The sequence below is a fragment of the Panthera tigris genome, chromosome C2 (genome assembly GCF_018350195.1).
Source record: "Panthera tigris isolate Pti1 chromosome C2, P.tigris_Pti1_mat1.1, whole genome shotgun sequence".
Classification (NCBI taxonomy): domain Eukaryota; kingdom Metazoa; phylum Chordata; class Mammalia; order Carnivora; family Felidae; genus Panthera; species Panthera tigris.
This window is the reverse complement of record NC_056668.1, coordinates 65,305,058-65,323,158: the sequence shown is the minus strand read 5'-3', so window position 1 is coordinate 65,323,158 and position 18,101 is coordinate 65,305,058. Positions and strand designations below refer to the sequence as shown.

The following is an 18,101-nucleotide window of genomic DNA, read 5'->3' as shown; positions in this document are numbered from 1 at the left end:
TTATTTCAAATCAAGAGCAGTGATAGTGTTATTAGTTGGCTGCTTTGGTTTCCAGCCTTAGGATCCAGTTAGATTAAAAAAAAAAAAAGTGGATGTGATTTTAATACAAGCACAGAACAATGAAATAAAAGGTATTTACAGTGCCTTTAAGTATAACGAGACACCTTCAATGTTTCAGAAAATGAAGACATTCAAAATGACAGTTTTAAATGTATATGGACATTTATACTTCACTTACAAAATGGACAGATGTCCTGTATGGTTCTAAAGAAGTTGCAAGTTTTTGAGAATTAATGGAGTGAATAAACAATATATTTGAGCAAAGAGACAGGTTTATGTTAATCTGCAAAGCAGTAGTCTAAATATAATTTAAATCCCATATTTCTCATAGTGTAGTGAATTAGAACATTCAACCTATAGCAGACATGGTTTCTTTAATCTTTCTTTGGTGTATTCTGCTTTTTTAATATTAGGAATAAAATACATTGCCTAAAAATGGATACTTACCCGTATGTCAAATGGAGCCTGAACTGTGCCAAGTAGAGTGGAATTATCTTTACTGATCTGAACATAATAGTTCAACTGTAATCTAATACTGCATTAAGTTTCTCATTAACTGCACCTCAATGTAGATTGCCTTTTGAGTTCTCTTCATTACACCTATCATTTATTTTCCAACTGAATTGATGTCAAGTCTTATCTGTCATTCTACATAATAAATTGATACTTTGAGTTTAATCATAGGGTTTTGTATTTATCTTTGTTAAATATTATATTGTAGGTTTCCTGGATATTAGAGTTCTTTAAACTCTTATTTGGTCTTCCATTTTAAGCCATTCTTCTTGGGTTTGTGTCAGTCTTTGGTGATTGTGTTAAAGTCAGAAAATTGTAAATTGCCACATTCATCCCCTGATGTGTTTTATTTGGCTAGTGCATTCTGTTAATATTTTTGTGAATTAGGATGCTTACAGTTAAGTTTTGTACTATCTATCTGATTTATTAACCACTACCCCTTACTACAGTACCCATTTTGGCCTCACACATTTACATTTGTTGCTTAGCCATTGAAGGCGTTTGCTTTTGTGACCCCTAATATACGAAATCATTTTTGAAAATATTGATTGGGACAGGGAAAGGACAGAGCTTATACAACTAGAAACTAGAAACTCTTCTCAAATTTGACATTAATGTTTTCATTTTTTATTCTTCACTTTTGGTATACTGTTTAGCAAATTAGTTAAATTGTAATACAGTGCTATACATATCTTCAGGTCATTCATAAATCATAAATATATCATAATTAACTCTGTCAAATGATTTATTAAAATTAAGAAACCCTGTAATTAGAAAATCAGGTTTTTTTTAAAGGATAGTTTTAACACCTGTGTTAGTGACCTTTCTGAAACCCAAAGCTTACCATCACTTGAGTTCTATGTACACATCTCTTTGACACCAGCTGGATGTTCTATTTATGTGTTCCTTTTATTGGACCTCAACTTCACTTGAAGCTTCTTGTCTAAACTTCATCTCTGAAATTAAAAAAAACTTTAATGTTTTTAAATTTATTTTTGAGAGACAGAGCGTGAGTCAGGGAGGGACAGACACAAAGGGAGACACAGAATCTGAAGCAGGCTCCAGGCTCTGAGCTGTCTCAGCCTGACACGGGGCATGAACCCACGAACCACAAGATCATGACCTGAGCCAAAGTTGTACACCTAACCGACTGAGCCTCCCAGGCGCCCTGTGAAATTTTCTTCTCTTAGCCTGCAGTGTTACTTTCACTACCTTTAGTTCTGCAAATGACCTTATTTCTTATTTTACAAGAAAGAACGTCCTTAAACATATACTTATTTTACTTACAATTCTCACTAACTTAATTTATTTTAGGCGTACAGGAAAAAAAAATGTGGTATCATTTTTTTCTAACAATGATAGTAGTGAAAATTTAGGGACTGTTTAATTAATTTCAACTTATTTGTTTCTCTGGTTCTCTGTACTCTCATGTTTAGCTAGCCAATATACTTGCCCCTCCCAACCTCCCTTTTCTTTCAGTCCTTATTGCCTAAGCCCTGATGTAGGCCTTGGATTCTTACAGGTTTCTAGAGGCTGACACTGCTTTCACTCTTAACCTTCCTAACTCCCCCTTGCCCCCTTACCATATCCCACTTTGCACAGTGCTGTTTGAGTTAAAGCTGACTTGTAAGACTGTCATCCTAATTCTTAAATAATATTCATTGCCTCTGAGTTTAGTTTATTCACCAAATATTTATTGAGTACCTACTATGTGGTAGGCAATATTCTAGGTGGAAAAGAGCAGTGAGCAAAAGACAGTCTTATTTCTCATTGAGCTTAGTTGGGGGGAAGCAGACAATATAAAGTAAACTATGTGGTTAGAAAACAATAAATATCTTGGGAAAAAATAATATGGGGAAGGTAGGTAGGATTGTGGGGTAGAGGAATTGGGGAGAGTCCAATTAAGGAAAGCCACTCTAAAACAGTAACACTTTAGCACAGATTTGAAGGAGGTGAGGCAAGTGAGGTGTGTATGTATGTCTCGGGGGAGAATATTCTAGGCTGAAGGAGTAATCAGTATAGAGGCCCTGAATGTGAAAGCCTGCCAAATGTGGTCAAGAAATAGCAGGAAGCTGCTGTTGTCACTAGAGATGAGTGAGCAATGGGAACAGCAGTAAAGTAGAGGACAGGAAAATAAGGAAGTATGTGTGGAGGCCTTTGCAGACCACTAAGAATAAATCTGAGTGAGATAGAGTGGAAGAGCTACAATCTAACTTCTGTTTTGTTGATATTAGATTAAAGGGTAAAGATGGAAGCAAGGAGACCATTTAGGAGGATATTGGCAATAATCTAGGTGAGAAGGGGTAGTGGTGGAGACTAGGGTTGTAGCAGTGAAGATGGTAAGAATTGATTAGATCCTGAATAAATTTTAAAGGTGGAAACATTAATATTTTTTTGGTGTATGCATATGTGTGAGAGAAAGATAGGGGTGGGAAATTGATGATTCTAAGGTTTTCAGCCTGAGCAATGTTAAGTGCACAATTTGACATAGTAGCGTGGAGTTAAAAGCAGAGGCCCAGCATATATATGAATTTGGGAGTCATCAGTGTAGAGTAGTATTGAACCTTCGGACTGGATGAAATCATCACGAGAGTGAGCTTACGTTAAGAACAGTGATTGGAGGACTGAGCCCTGGGATCCTCCATTCCTTAAGTGAATGAGCCAGAAATGGAGAGCAAGAAGAGTAGTCTTTGAGGTAAGATGAAAACCAGAAGAGTATAGTGTTTTAGAACCCAAGTAAAGCAGGCATTCGGAAGAAGGGAACATGATCCAACTATGTTAAATAGGGTGCTAAGTCACGTAGAAAGGGAGGGATAAAATGATGACTGAAAATTGGCATTGGATTCAGCAACAAGGAGATTACTGATCTTGAAGAACAATTCTGCTCGAGCAGTGGTGATGAAATCCTACTGGAATAAGTTTCAGAGAGAATGAGAAGAGACTGGTATTGGAGAATGTCAGTTTAGACGCCTCTTTGGAGGAATTTTACTGTTATAGGAGGCCAGAAAATATGGTGGTAATTAGTGCAGTTAGAAGGAGTTTTCTTTTTAACAATGGGAGAAATAACAGCAAGTTTGTGTACAGATTGTAATGCTCCCAAAGAGAGAGAAAAATTAATGGAGAGAGATAGGAAAATTGCTGAAGCACTGATTGTGATCAGGAAAAGCAGAATAGTATGTGTGTGTGTATGTGTGTATATATAATTATTATTTTATGTTTAGTAGGGTTTACCTTAAAAAGGAACTTAGTTTAGTTAGAGAAGGGAAGGAAGAGCATATGGAATTAGATGATGTAGATGGGTGCATGTAGTGGTGCAAGCAAGGACATCAGCTGAGGGTGAAATGGAAAGAGGGGTATCGGAAATCAAAGAGAAGGACAGAAAAAATCAAGTATGGTACTTTGGAAAAGTGAATGGACTAGACAAATACACTATTGCTGGGCCAATTGAATTTCTTGATGATGAATTTAATGTGAGAAACAAACACCACAGTTTTAGCCATATTCAGCAGTTTGGATGCAGGCATGGAATGGATGGAAAGCTGGATTTAACCACGGTTGTGGCTTATTGAACAGATATGACTTGACACTTTTTCATAAAGGGCCAGATAATAAATATTTTTGGTTTTGCAGGCTAAAGTCTCAGTTATAACTATTCAGCTCTGCCAGTGTAGCCCCAAAGCAGCCATAGACAATACGTACAGGTATGAGCATTGCTTTGCTCCTTAAAACTTTATTTATAAAAACAGGCATCAGGCTTTTGCTGTTGTTTACTGACCCCTGTGTTAGAGAGTGAGGATAATGGTAGACTGTGGAATTTAAGCTGGATATGGAGAGAAGAGAGGAGAAAACGGGAGTGAGCAATAATGCAAAGGTAATAGAGTCAGTGGCATACTGTCTCACTAAACTGTTTCCTGTGCTCCACTGTATTCATTGATCTCATATCTTGTATATAGTTTTCTCTATGCCTTAAGTGCTCCTTTCATACTCAATTTAGATGTCATCTCTTTTATACCTACACCCTTATTACTTCCTTTGCAGTGGCTACTGACATGGAAAATGTCAGTATTACATGAAAAATTTTCAGTAACTGCTGAAAATGGAAAATTTTCACTTCATTTTGGTAGATAACATGATTTCAAATTGGGAAGATTGTGAAAGTTTCTTTACTTACAGATTTTCCCATTCAGTAGCCAATTCTGGATTTGCATGTGATTCTCAACTTTGTTTTCTGCTTCATTTTATCTATCTGCTCTTGTTCATATGAAGAGAGTAAGGGTAGCACTCTGTCCCTCTTTCCTACTTTGTACTTAGTTGGAATTCCCTTCTTTCTCTCCACTGATCTTGGATTCGTGTCTTTAGGCTGCTGAGAAAGGATGTTTGAACATATGACCTGCAATAAACTTGTGACTATGGTAACTCGCCTCCTTATAAGTTATTCTTTTTCTTTCAGTTACTTGTAGAAAACAGTGGTTATTCTACTAATTACAGACTATTAGACAACCATAGAACCTTGTAGAGGTTAGAGAAATTTTGAAGAACATTTAGCCCAATTTTTCGTATTATAGTTAAGGAACAAAGCCTAGAGAGATTGACTTGCATACATTAGCACAGAGTGAGGGCTGGAAATCTTAGCTCCCAGTTCAGTACTCACTCTACTACAGTGACAGCTTTCCTTATAGGATATGAGGGTACTGGTTCTCAAACTAGAAAATAACGAAATTTTGTGGGGCACTGGGGTGGTTCAGTTGGTTAAGCTTCCGACTCCTGATTTCGGCTCAGGTCATGATCTCTTGGTTCCTGAATTCAAGCCCCATGTTGGGCTCTGAGCTGACAGTGCATGGCCTGCTTAGGATTCTCTATCTCCCTCTCTCTCTCTGCCCCTCCCCTGCTCTCTCTCTCTGTCTCTCTGAAAAATAAATAAATAGACATATTAAAAAAAAGATGAAATTTTGTGACAGGTGATATCCTCTTATAACCAAAATAATAGTTTAAATATAGTTAGGAATCTTAACAGTATTGAAATGGCTATGTTTTTTCCATGAAATTATTAGTAAAAAGGTAGACTTGCTTTTACTATTATGGTTACATTCTGAATTATTTTTGTATAATTAAAATTGAATGCATGAATCTTTTCTTAAAAATCCGAATAAGTGCCTATATAGAGATTTTACTCTAATTTGAATATTTAAAAGACTAGTTTCTAAGTTTGTTTTTTTCTGTTTGTTTTTAATAAACTCTTTCAGAAAGATGAAGTCTATCTTAATCTGGTGCTGGACTATGTTCCGGAAACAGTATACAGAGTTGCCAGACACTATAGTCGAGCCAAACAGACGCTCCCTGTGATCTATGTCAAGGTATGTAAAAATGGAACAACTTTCCACTTTAAAAAGTACTTATTATGAAGCAAGAAAAGTACTGGATGTGTTTTAACTATATTATTGCATCTAATGCCAAGGGGGGAAGCTGCAAAGTAGGTATTGCTAGAGTTTTGTTAAATTCTTGTATACTTTTTAAAGTGTGAAACCTTTACCTTTTAAACTTTCATGACTCAGATATTAGAGATAACTTGTCATCTTTCTGACAAGTGAATTTTTCATAGACATTTATGCATTTTAATTTCATTAGCCATAGCACCTTTTTATTTAATTTCTGATACCTTTATTATGCCATAGACCAAAATAGGAGCAAGCATATCATATAAAATTATAAAACATCTATATGTGATCAAATTAAGTATTATATCACCATTTATAGATATGTTGTAACTGTAGCTAAAGTTTAAACTTTCTATAATTTTAAATATGCACGGATGTGCATATTAGGGTGTTACTTAAATTTTAGTACCTAATGTCATCTCATGGAGACACAGAGTGTCACAGACTGGCTAGGAATTTACCCAGCATAATTCTGATTAAAGTTGTGATCGCTAATTAGAAACATTTTTATTGTTATTATCATTATTATTATTAGGTTCAGATCTTTATTTATCTATTTTTAATAATAATTATAATTATTTTATTTATTTTATTTTATTTTATTTTATTTTATTTATTTATTTTTTCAATATATGAAATTTATTGTCAAATTGGTTTCAATACAACACCCAGTGCTCATCCCAAGAGGTGCCATCCTCAATACCCATCACCTACCCTCCCCTCCCTCCACCCCCATCAACCCTCAGTTTGTTCTCAGTTTTGAAGAGTCTCTTATGCTTTGGCTGTCTCCCACTCTAACGTCTTTTGTTTTTTTCCTTCCCCTCCCCCATGGGTTTCTGTTAAGTTTCTCAGGATCCACATAAGAGTGAAAACATATGGTATCTGTCTTTCCCTGTATGGCTTATTTCACTTAGCCTCACACTCTCCAGTTCCATCCACGTTGCTACAAAGGGCCATATTTCATTCTTTCTCATTGCCATGTAGTACTCCATTGTGCATATAAACCACAATTTCTTTATCCATTCATCAGTTGATGGACATTTAGGCTCTTTCCATAATTTGGCTATTGTTGAGAGTGCTGCTATAAACATTGGGGTACAAGTGCCCCTATGCATCAGTACTCCTGTATCCCTTGTGTAAATTCCTAGCAGTGCTATTGCTGGGTCATAGGGTAGGTCTATTTTTAATTTTCTGAGGAATCTCCACACTGTTTTCCAGAGTGGCTGCACCAATTTGCATTCCCACCAACAGTGCAAGAGGGTTCCCGTTTCTCCACATCCTCTCCAGAATCTATAGTCTCCTGATTTGTTCATTTTGGCCACTCTGACTGGCGTGAGGTGATATCTGAGTGTAGTTTTGATTTGTATTTCCCTGATAGGGAACGACGTTGAGCATCTTTTCATGTGCCTGTTGGCCATCCGGATGTCTTCTTTAGAGAAGTGTCTATTCATGTTTTCTGCCCATTTCTTCACTGGGTTATTTGTTTTTCTGGTGTGGAGTTTGGTGAGCTCTTTATAGATTTTGGATACTAGCCCTTTGTCCGATATGTCATTTGCAAATATCTTTTCCCATTCCGTTGGTTGCCTTTTAGTTTTGTTGGTTGTTTCCTTTGCTGTGCAGAAGCTTTTTATCTTCTTAAGGTCCCAGTAATTCATTTTTGCTTTTAATTCCCTTGCTTTTGGGGATGTGTCGAGTAAGAGATTGCTACGGCTGAGGTCAGAGAGGTCTTTTCCTGCTTTCTCCTCTAGGGTTTGGATGGTTTCCTGTCTCACATTCAGGTCCTTTATGCATTTTGAGTTTATTTTTGTGAATGGTGTGAGAAAGTGGTCTAGTTTCATTCTTCTGCATGTTGCTGTCCAGTTCTCCCAGCACCATTTGTTAAAGAGACTGTCTTTTTTCCATTGGATGTTCTTTCCTGCTTTGTCAAAGATTAGTTAGCCATACGTTTGTGGGTTTAGTTGTGGGGTTTCTATTCTATTCCATTGGTCTATGTGTCTGTTTTTGTGCCATCAGATCTTTAAAAAAATTTATTGAAGTATGATTTTTTTTTTATCTATGACATTGTGAAAATTAGGAGTTAAGTTTCAAAGTCTAGATATCTAAATATAATTTTTTACATTTTATCCTTTGTAGTGATGACTGTAGAAAACAAAATGGCAGTGACTCTAAATATTTTAAGATTGAGTATTTTACTTAATAATTACAATTTTAAACTTTATAGTAATAAAATGGGTACCAAAGCAGGAGTTTGCTAGCTAATTTTGACAAGGAGCCAGGATTCCTGTTGAATTCAGTGCTAAGAATTTAAAACTTAGTTGAGTTTGTGGTTCAATTGATCATAGTAAGAACTAAAAAGACACAGTTTTTGTACTACAAATTTACTTTAGTATTTTATTCTGGTTTTAAAATAGCAAGGCCCTATTCAAGATAACCAGCATAATAGAATATCCCTTTGAAATCCCTAAATCTAGAGTAATCTTTGAACTTCTCAGTTTAGAATGGTGATGGTTTCATTCTACCTGCTCATAGCTCTTATTATTAAATGTGGAGCACTGGCAAATTTATGAAGCAGAAAAAAACCCTAGATTTAGTTCTTGAAGTTAAGATCCAACTGCTTTTGGGCAGTTACCACTCCATTCTCTCCTTAACTTCCATGTTGGTAGCTTCCATATTGGTAAAATTGTACTCTTTTCTTTCCTGCTCACTATATAGCATTATGGGTCTATAAGATGAATTTACCATATGAGAAAACATTTTTGGAACTATAGAATAAAAGTAACAGAAGACCATAAAACTAGATTTAAAAAGTGACACATTGAGAACATTTAATAAGAAGTGCACAGTGGTTCTACCAGTTTTTTTGTTCTAACTCTAATTCAGCAAATAAATGCTAAATGATTGCAGCATAATGTGAAGGTTAATAAAATATTTTATTCCTCCTCTAGTAAGGAGAAAAAAGATTACACAAATAACTATAAAACAGGAAAAAAAAAAGTGTTACAAAAGTGGTTAGATATGTCCTATTCTTTTAAAATGGTAAAATTTCCAAGAGAAGGTTATAGTAATACTTCTATTGAATCTGTCCTCCAAATTTACTTACCTCCTAGCAGATCTCTATTGCTCCATAGCTGAGCCAGTACCTATTTTCCCACCAACATAAAATGTGCCAAATGATTTTCTTATCCTATATAATGTCTACAAAAATTTTACTTACTTCAGGATCTTTTAGCTCCTCTAAACATTTTTTTATTGAAGGTTTCAAATAGAAATAAAAAAGAAAATGAAATAATGAACCCCCATGCCCCCATTATACAGCTTCAACAATGACTAGTTCATCGCTATTCTTTTCATCGACACCACCGTTTATTCCCTACTTGCTTTATTTTGAAGCAAATCACAGATGTTCTTTTCATCTGTAACTATTTCAGTGTATGTGTGTACATGATAGGGACTTTCTTTTTAAAAACTTAGCTACAATATCATTGTCTTTACCTATACGAATAAATAGTAAATCATCAATATTATTAAATATCTAGTTACTATTTTTATTCCCAAAATGTTATATTGCATATGTTTTTAAGTTTCTTTGTTAGAATTGGGAGCTAAGTAAGGTCCATATAATTGATTTATGTTTTTTTTTTGTTTTTTTTTTTTTAATTTTTTTTTCAACGTTTTTTATTGATTTTTGGGACAGAGAGAGAGAGAGCACGAACGGGGGAGGGGCAGAGAGAGAGGGAGACACAGAATCGGAAACAGGCTCCAGGCTCCGAGCCATCAGCCCAGAGCCTGACGCGGGGCTCGAACTCACGGACCGCGAGATCGTGACCTGGCTGAAGTCGGACGCTTAACCGACTGCGCCACCCAGGCAACCCTAATTGATTTATGTTTAATGTTTCTTTTTTATAGACTCACTCTCTCTTAAACTTCGTTGTTAAAGAAACTTGGGTCAGTTGACCTGCAGTTTGTTGTCTGGATTTTGCTGATTGGATTACCGTAGTGTTAATATGTTTCCTGAAAATTGGTGATTAGATATATTTTTGTAAAATTTAAGACTACTTCATATATATTGTTGAGAGCTTTCCTAAGGAAGCACGTAATGTCTGTTTTTTTTGTGATGTTGTGGGCATTGATCATTGCCTAAATTCATTAATTTATCAAGGCTTACAAAATGTTGGTATTCTAATATTAGTTCTTTTTAAATTTATAAGCTGGAGTAGTTCTGTAAATAGAAACTTTCCATGTCAGCTCTTTGGTTACCCTCAGATACTACAGTTAATATAAAAAATACAGGATATATATTTGATTATATCCCTTTATGTACCAAAATTTATAATAATTAGTTGGTTCCATAGAATTGGTTCCATAGCATCCCCCAGAGGTGACCAATGAGATATTTTTTGTTGTATGTTTGTTTTAAAATTTCTTGCATGAGTCTTAATTATCTTTGCTAGCTTCTTCACTTTCTGTCACGATAGTGTTCTAGATTCATCTTAAACATTTCTTCCCCAGACTTGGACTCAGTCTTTCCTTCAAGGAGACCTGATTCTTTTAGTGAGAAATGGTGTTTGAGACCATTGTCTGGATGTTAGGAGTGCTAATTGCTACAGGGTTGGTTACTCTTTCTAGGGTTTTTAGTGGATAGAGCTAGAAAATATGTGGATAATTTTTTCAAAGATAGCATGGGATATCTTTTTTTTTTTTTAGCCTCAAAATGAATATATATTGACATTTCTAACTAAATATTGGGGGATGCAACAATCTACATTTGTATTTCCTTTCTCTTACATTAAAAATTCCAGTTTCAATGATAGTATAATTACTTGTTCTGTCCTATACTCTACATACAATATTCTTATAATAATAATACTGACACTACCATCACCAACTGAAAATAATTTAAGATCTCTTTGCAGTTCTTTTTATTCCCATGGTATATTTCATTAGGTATAAACAGTTAAATTTCTTTTTTAAAGAACATTGAATAATTCCTCTCTATGTGATTATATCTCATTAAGCTTTATTTCATTTTACTTTTATTATAGATGGCATTTTAAAAATTTTAAATTGTTACTTTAAATTTTATGTCAAAATTGATATAAAATATTTACATAGTTACAAAGTAAAATCTACAAAACAAGATATAGTCATTAAGTTTAGCTTTTATCCCTGTTTGTTCTACCCTGTTCTTTCTTTCCCCCAGAGTTAAATATTTAAAATTTTTATGGTCCTACCATAGGTTAATAAATAGGCAAATGTATATAATTATTTTATTCCCCCACCTCCTTTTTATGTAAATGATTATATAATATGTACATTTTATTCTGTCATACTTTTTAAATTAAAAATACATTCTGGGTTGGGGCGCCGGGATGGCTTAGTCAGTTAAGTGACTGACTTCGGCTCAGGTCATGATCTCATGGCTTGTGAGTTCGAGCCCCGTGTCGGGTTCTGTGCTGACAGCTCAGAGCCTGGAGTCTGCTTCAGATTCTGTGTATGCCCCTCCCATGCTCATGCTCTGTCTCTCTCTGTTTCTCGATAATAAATAAACATTAATATATACATATGTGTGTGTGTATATATATATATATATATATATATATATATATATGTATGTATGTATATATGTATATATACACATATATATAGAGAGAGAGATATTCTGGAAATCGCTCTGTATTAATATGGCTATTTCACCTTCCTTTTTTATAGCTGCACATTAGTGTATTATATGGCTATGTTCTAATTTATTAAGCTGGTAACCTATTAGTGGTGTATTGTTTTCAGTTGTTTGTTTTTGTTTTTGCTATTAAGAAATAATGTAGTGAAGAGCCTTGTGCTTTCTATGTTTTTGACAGCATGTATTTGGATGAGGTCTCTGGCATTCTATATTTTAAAAAAGAATATTATTATGCATATTGAAGTTGGCAAACAAAGATGTAACATTCCCCCTTCCCCCTTGTTGAAAAAAGGATGGTTCTTTTATAAACCACAGACCTTCCAGAGTCTGATTTATTGGCCCTGGACATTGTTCTTTGAGGACACAAATCTATTCTTACATTTCAGAGTCTAAAAAAGATAAAAACGTCTTCTGAAATTGATAATCTGATCTCCTTCACTTATTCCTTCTACCTAGTTTTATAAAAAACTATTTCCATGAAAAATATTGGATTGGAAGATGGAAGTAAAAGTGATAAACCCATATAACTCTTGTCTTCATAGACCTCACCATCTAATAAGGGGTTGTTTAGCATATATGTCACCAAAATGGCAACTACAGTCCTTTGTAATTTTATGACTTCCACTTTTTTCACTTTTTCTGGGGAAGTTGAGTATATTATATTGTATTATTACGTCAGTCCTTTCTTCAGTCTTATACTACGGGTTGCTTTGTAGTTAACAGTGGTTAATATACAAGTTAAGAAGTTTTTGAGTACCTTTCCTTTCTGATGAGCATCATTTATAACTAAGTCGGTTTTAAAATCCAAGTCTGAAACAGATGCTGGGAAAATCATCATTGTGAACTTGACTTTTTTTTTTTTAATTGGAAAGACATGTTTAAGGATATGGTGTGAGTACACAAGAAAGCTGAGAGCATCTTTGTGAATTATAAAATTGTTATTCTATTATTTGTTTTAAACAGGTTTAATAACACAGAGGAAAGGACATTGGACTGGAGTTAGATTTGATAACATTATAACTGTTCAAACTGTTCATTGGGCTTCAGTTACCACTTCTGTAAAAATGAGGATAAATGAGCATCTCACAGAGTGATTGCAAGAATTAAAAAAACAAAAGGGTGAAACCTCTTGGTTTGACAGTACCTACAAATAAATCTTGAATTTAAAAATGTGTTGAATACCTCCTGAGTTTCTAAGTTTGTCATTCTAGTTTTTACTTAGTGATCAAGCTATTTAATGGTTACATTTTCCACTTTTATTTAATAGAATAAAAATATAACAAAATATGGAAATCACTATTAAAGAAGTGTACTTAGCCCAAGCCAGTATAGAATATTTAGTAACTGATTTGGATTAATTGCTTAACCTCTGTGCCTCAGTTATTTTATATGTAAAATACAAATAGCAGTACCTTTTTAGATAAAGGTTAAATGAAAACACAGGCAAAGCATTTAGAATAGTGCCTGGCACATGATAAGTTATTTTTCTTGTTATTGCTGTCTTAATAGGCGTCTAGATTTTTTTTTTAATAAATCTAGAGAAGGCCTCTCCATTTTTTTTATAAATAAACTTTTACAGAGTCAAAAAAACAAAAGATATGAAATTGCATATTTCATTCTTTATCTTTTCAAAAGATAAAGTGAGGAGAATGAATATAATGAGTAGATCTTTCAGATCAATGAATATAGTAAAAAGACCCCTCAACCTCATTTAAGCTCTAAGCATTTTTGACAAGAAAACCTTTTTTCCCACTGATTATTGCTGACCTAGACATTAGTGCCCTGACACAGAGTTTGTAAGTTCTCTCCTTTAGTAAACAAATGCCTATGAACTCAGTTTCTTCTTGGAGCTCATTTTCTTAATGGTAGTAAATAAACTTTTAGGGGTGCCTGGGTGGTTCAGTTGGTTTAGTGTCCGACTTTGGCTCAGGTCATGATCTGCCACTTCATGGGTTTGGGCCCCACATCGGGCTCTGTGCTGACAGCTCAGAGCCTGGAGCCTGCTTCAGATTCTGTTTCTCCTTCTCTCTGCCCCTCCCCTGCTTGCATTCATATTCTCTCCCTCCCTTCTCCCTCCCTCTCTCTCCCTCTCTCTCTGTCAAAAAATAAATATATAAACATTAAACATTTTTTTTTTTTAAATAAACCTTTAGAATCCTGAGAGTAAGCTTTAGGACTTGAAGATGGATTCTGTGAACAATAATACTGTGGTAGAATTAGGAAGCTTTTAAAAAGTTATATGGATACCTAAGTTCCTTAATTCTAACTTTGGGACAAAATGCAGACCTTACCTATACTTTTTGCAGCATGCTTCCTTAAAAAAATTTTTAATTTTTATTTATTTTTGAAAGAGACAGAATACGAGTGGGAAAGGGGCAGAGAGGGAGACACAGAATCTAAAAAGTAGGCTCCAGGCTCCGAGCTGTCAGCCCAGAGCTTGATGTGAGGCTCAAACTCATGAACCACAAGATCATGACCTGAGCTGAAGTTGGACCCTACACCGACTGACCCCCTGGGCACCCCAACAACATGCTTCATTTTAAAGATGGCTTAAACTTTTCCAGCTTTAGTTCAGTATTAACATTAATGATGTACTGAAAGTCAGTTGTAGTTTTTGTTTTTGTTTTTTTTTTTTAACGTTTATTTATTTTTGAGACAGAGAGAGACAGAGCATGAACGGGGGAGGGTCAGAGAGAGGGAGACACAGAATCTGAAGCAGGCTCCAGGCTCTGAGCTGTCAGCACAGAGCCCGACGCGGGGCTCGAACTCACAGACCGCAAGATCATGACCTGAACCGAAGTCGGCCGCTTAACCAACTGAGCCACCCAGGCGCCCCAGTTGTAGTTTTCATCAATGCCTTTGAAGGAAAGTAGGTCTCATGTTAACTTCAAGAAACTGAGTCATACCAGTAGCCTCCTTAGGTGATGCCTTATATCAGTGCTTTATCTGACCTTTGACTGTTGATGTTGTTGTTTTAACCAAGATACTGGTGTCCTTGATTTGAATCATTTCAAAAATTCTTTCCATGATGTAGAGGTAACTTTGAGGTAGAGGTCAGAAGGTAAGTAGTCAGAAAAATTTAAACACCAGCCTTGGGATAAACAGAAGTTTAAGAACTCATTTTCTTCATGAAGTACCTCTTTTCCCCAGCCAAGAGTCTGAGTCTTTCGTCCATGCAGACTCAGTTCCTCAGTGTATTTTTTTGTAATAGAATTGAAATAAATATTCTTTAATTTGATGTCAGTAGTCAGCTAGGATCTGTTCTAAATGGTATTTTTTTTTCTAATTTTATTTTTGAGAGAGGGAGAGAGTGCGAGTGGGGGAGGGGCAGAGAGAGAGGGAAACACCAAATCCAAAGAGGCTCTAGGCTTCGAGCTGTCAGCACAGAGCCCAACGAGGGACTTGAACCTACAAACCATGAGATCATGACCTGAGCCAAAGTCAGACACTTAACTAACTGAGCCACCCAGGCATCCCATTAAATGGCATTTTAAAGTCTACTTATTTCTGAAGGATATTACGGGAAGAGTGCTATGCTGTTATAACGGAGTTACTGATGTCTTGATAGGACATCAACTATAAATTTTCTCAGTTGACATGTGAGTTTTCTCAGGCCCCTGTATCAATAACCTGTATGGCTGACATCTCAGAAAAATGTTATTCTGAAGATGAAATTGTACATACTTGTAAAGAATGATGGACTTAAAAAAACCAGAAGACTTGGCTTCTGGTCTAATCATTGTTGTCATCATTGATTTGGAATACCTCTCGGGCTTTTCTGTTTTGTTTGTTTTTTGTTTTTTTTTAAAGAAGCCCATCTTAGCGGGCTTAAGGCAAGATGTCAATAAAATAAAAAATTATAAAGCACATTGTAACATTTCCTTTTTTAAATTATTAAAAGATGGTGCAAATATGGCATGGTTAATGCAACTGCAATTAGCTAATATAGAAATGACATGAAACTCTTAAAAGATTGAATGCTGTTCTCTTTTGAAAATCTGTTGCTTTATTTATTTACTGCTTAAGGATTCTGATTTGTTTGGGGCCGAAAGTCTTCAATTAATTTTTACTGTTTATTCCAGTTGTATATGTATCAGCTGTTCCGAAGTTTAGCCTATATCCATTCCTTTGGAATATGCCATCGGGATATTAAACCACAGAACCTCTTGTTGGATCCTGATACAGCTGTCTTAAAACTCTGTGACTTTGGAAGGTAAGCTAGCTCTCTTTTCTTCTTTCTTTCACTCCTCCCCTACCTCACCCTACCTCACCCTACCTCACCCTACCGCCCCATATGCTCTTTTAAAAATATATGCCTTTTACAGTGTCAGTCTAACAATACCATAGTCCTTATTCAGGGAGTATAAACTAGTACAGGTTCTTGTGAGAATAGCTTTGGTAAATTTTGTTATAATTATAAATGTGTATAGTCTTTCATCCAGCAATTTAATTCCTAGGAATTATTCCCTTAGAAATACTTTAAAATAGTGTATATACAGGGATTTTTATTATAGCATTGTTTATAAATGTCAGTAGGAAAATGACCAGATAAATTCAAGAATATACACATAAAATGTAATACATACAACTGTAAAAGATAATGAGGTAGCTGTCTGAATTTAAAAGGAATGATGTCTAAGAAATACTAAATTGAAAAGGCAAGGTCAAAACTATATACAGTATGTTCCTTTTTGTGTTTTAAAAACACACATAGTATAGCCACGTGTATACAGGTATATGATTATTTCTGGAATGATACATAATAAAACCACAACATTGGTTGCCCCTTAAGAAGGGAAACTGGGAGTATAGTATAGTTGTTTTTTCATTGATGGTACTTCTGTATCGTTTGAATTTTTTATTGTGTTTATATTCCTTTCTCAATAATAATAAATTTTTAAAAATATTATCATTCATTACTGCATTTTTTTCCACTTCAGTGTTAACCTTAGTAGCAGTGGTTTCTTCCTTTTCCTCTTTAAATGAGTCTTTTATTCTCCTTTTCTGCAAATTCTAGTGCACTTTGTTTTCTTAAACTAATTCCTTGGTAATAATATATTGTGTAATAAAACTTCATCCTTTTTATTTTCATAGTGTTCCACATCTTGTACCTCTTTGATCTACCTCTCAACATGAAACCAAACTTATATATTCATATAACTTAGTTAACCTTCTTCCCCCTAGATTAGTTTCTCTCCTCTCAATCCCTAAGACATTGCAACATAACTTGAATTCTCTCCAATTTTTTTCATCCTCACAAATTCTTACTTTTCAGCTTTTCATAGTGACCTACACCTCCTAATATCTCTGTTCCCACCTCTTTGTAATAGTTTTGTATTAACTTACAGTTTAAATTTTAGGTTTAATATAAGATATATTTTCCACAGGCTGTCTCTTAAGAGTGTCTTTAAAAAACAAGCACATCTGCTCTGTCAGGAATTCATTCTTAGTCTCACAAGGGTGTGCTCCTTCATACCATCCCCTTTTTACAGTTCACTGATTTCAGACACCTATTGTGGGATTCAGCTCATTTTGCAGGCTATAACTCTTCCCTAAACTATCAGAAAGGCTGAAGGATATTAAATCAAAACTGTTATCTGATGATGGAAACAAAGCACTACTGCTTAATATCTATCTGTAGGACAAACTGTGGAGATCAGTTGAGTATTACTGTCAGAGGGTGTCTTCTGCACTGACAGTGACTGATTACTATGAAGAGACTGTGAGACATCAAGCTCAGTGAAGTTTCTGTTCTCGCTATAGTGTCAGAACACTGTTGCTATGGACCTTTTTATTGGGATAAAAAGTTGTTTTGTTCTAATCTATTTGGAATAGGGATTTCACTTGTATGGTAATAGGTCATTTTTAATAGCTCTGATAAGTAACGAAACTGCCTGTTTTGTTTTTAATAGTTGGTTTGGGCAACTAGAGTTTTCCATACACTTTAGATTCTTAGTGCCAGGTTGATGGTGACTTGAACAAAGCAGTATTACTCTCTTTCAGTAATTCTTTACTGGATGAAATAAGGCCTGGAAATAGGTTGAAGAGTTGGACTTTCTCAGAACTATTTGTAGTCACTGCATTGGATCCTCTTATCCTTCAAAGGGCAGGAAGTAACAAACAGCCTCACCTGAAGGAGAGAAGGTAGCTTCATCAAGTATTGAGGAAACCTACAGGGTTTCCGATATTACCTTCTTATAGTGAATTTTCTGACTATATAATAGGTATCTATCTTGTTAATAAAAAGAATCCTTTTTTTTTTAATTTAGAAAAGTTTTATCAGTTGAGCTGAAAAGGTGTCTTAATTTTCACGCAGCCTAAAAACAAGGATTGATATTATTAATTTATGAAATTGTTGCTCTGTGTCAGTACTGGGGGAGAATATTAAAAAATATACTGCCTCCCACCTTCAAAAG

At 35.0% G+C, this 18,101-nt stretch overlaps 1 protein-coding gene across 4 annotated transcripts in view; it reads left to right on the top strand.

Moving 5' to 3' along the window:
• The window catches only part of GSK3B (glycogen synthase kinase 3 beta), a 194,140-nt gene that overhangs the window by 101,096 nt on the left and 74,943 nt on the right, over positions 1-18,101 (top strand). For all 4 annotated transcript variants that reach the window (XM_042998986.1, XM_042998985.1, XM_007098347.3 and 1 more), the window contains exons 4-5: positions 5,817-5,927; positions 15,768-15,898. In XM_042998986.1, the coding sequence (XP_042854920.1) occupies positions 5,817-5,927; positions 15,768-15,898 (242 nt within the window). The remainder of the gene's footprint in view (positions 1-5,816; positions 5,928-15,767; positions 15,899-18,101) is intronic.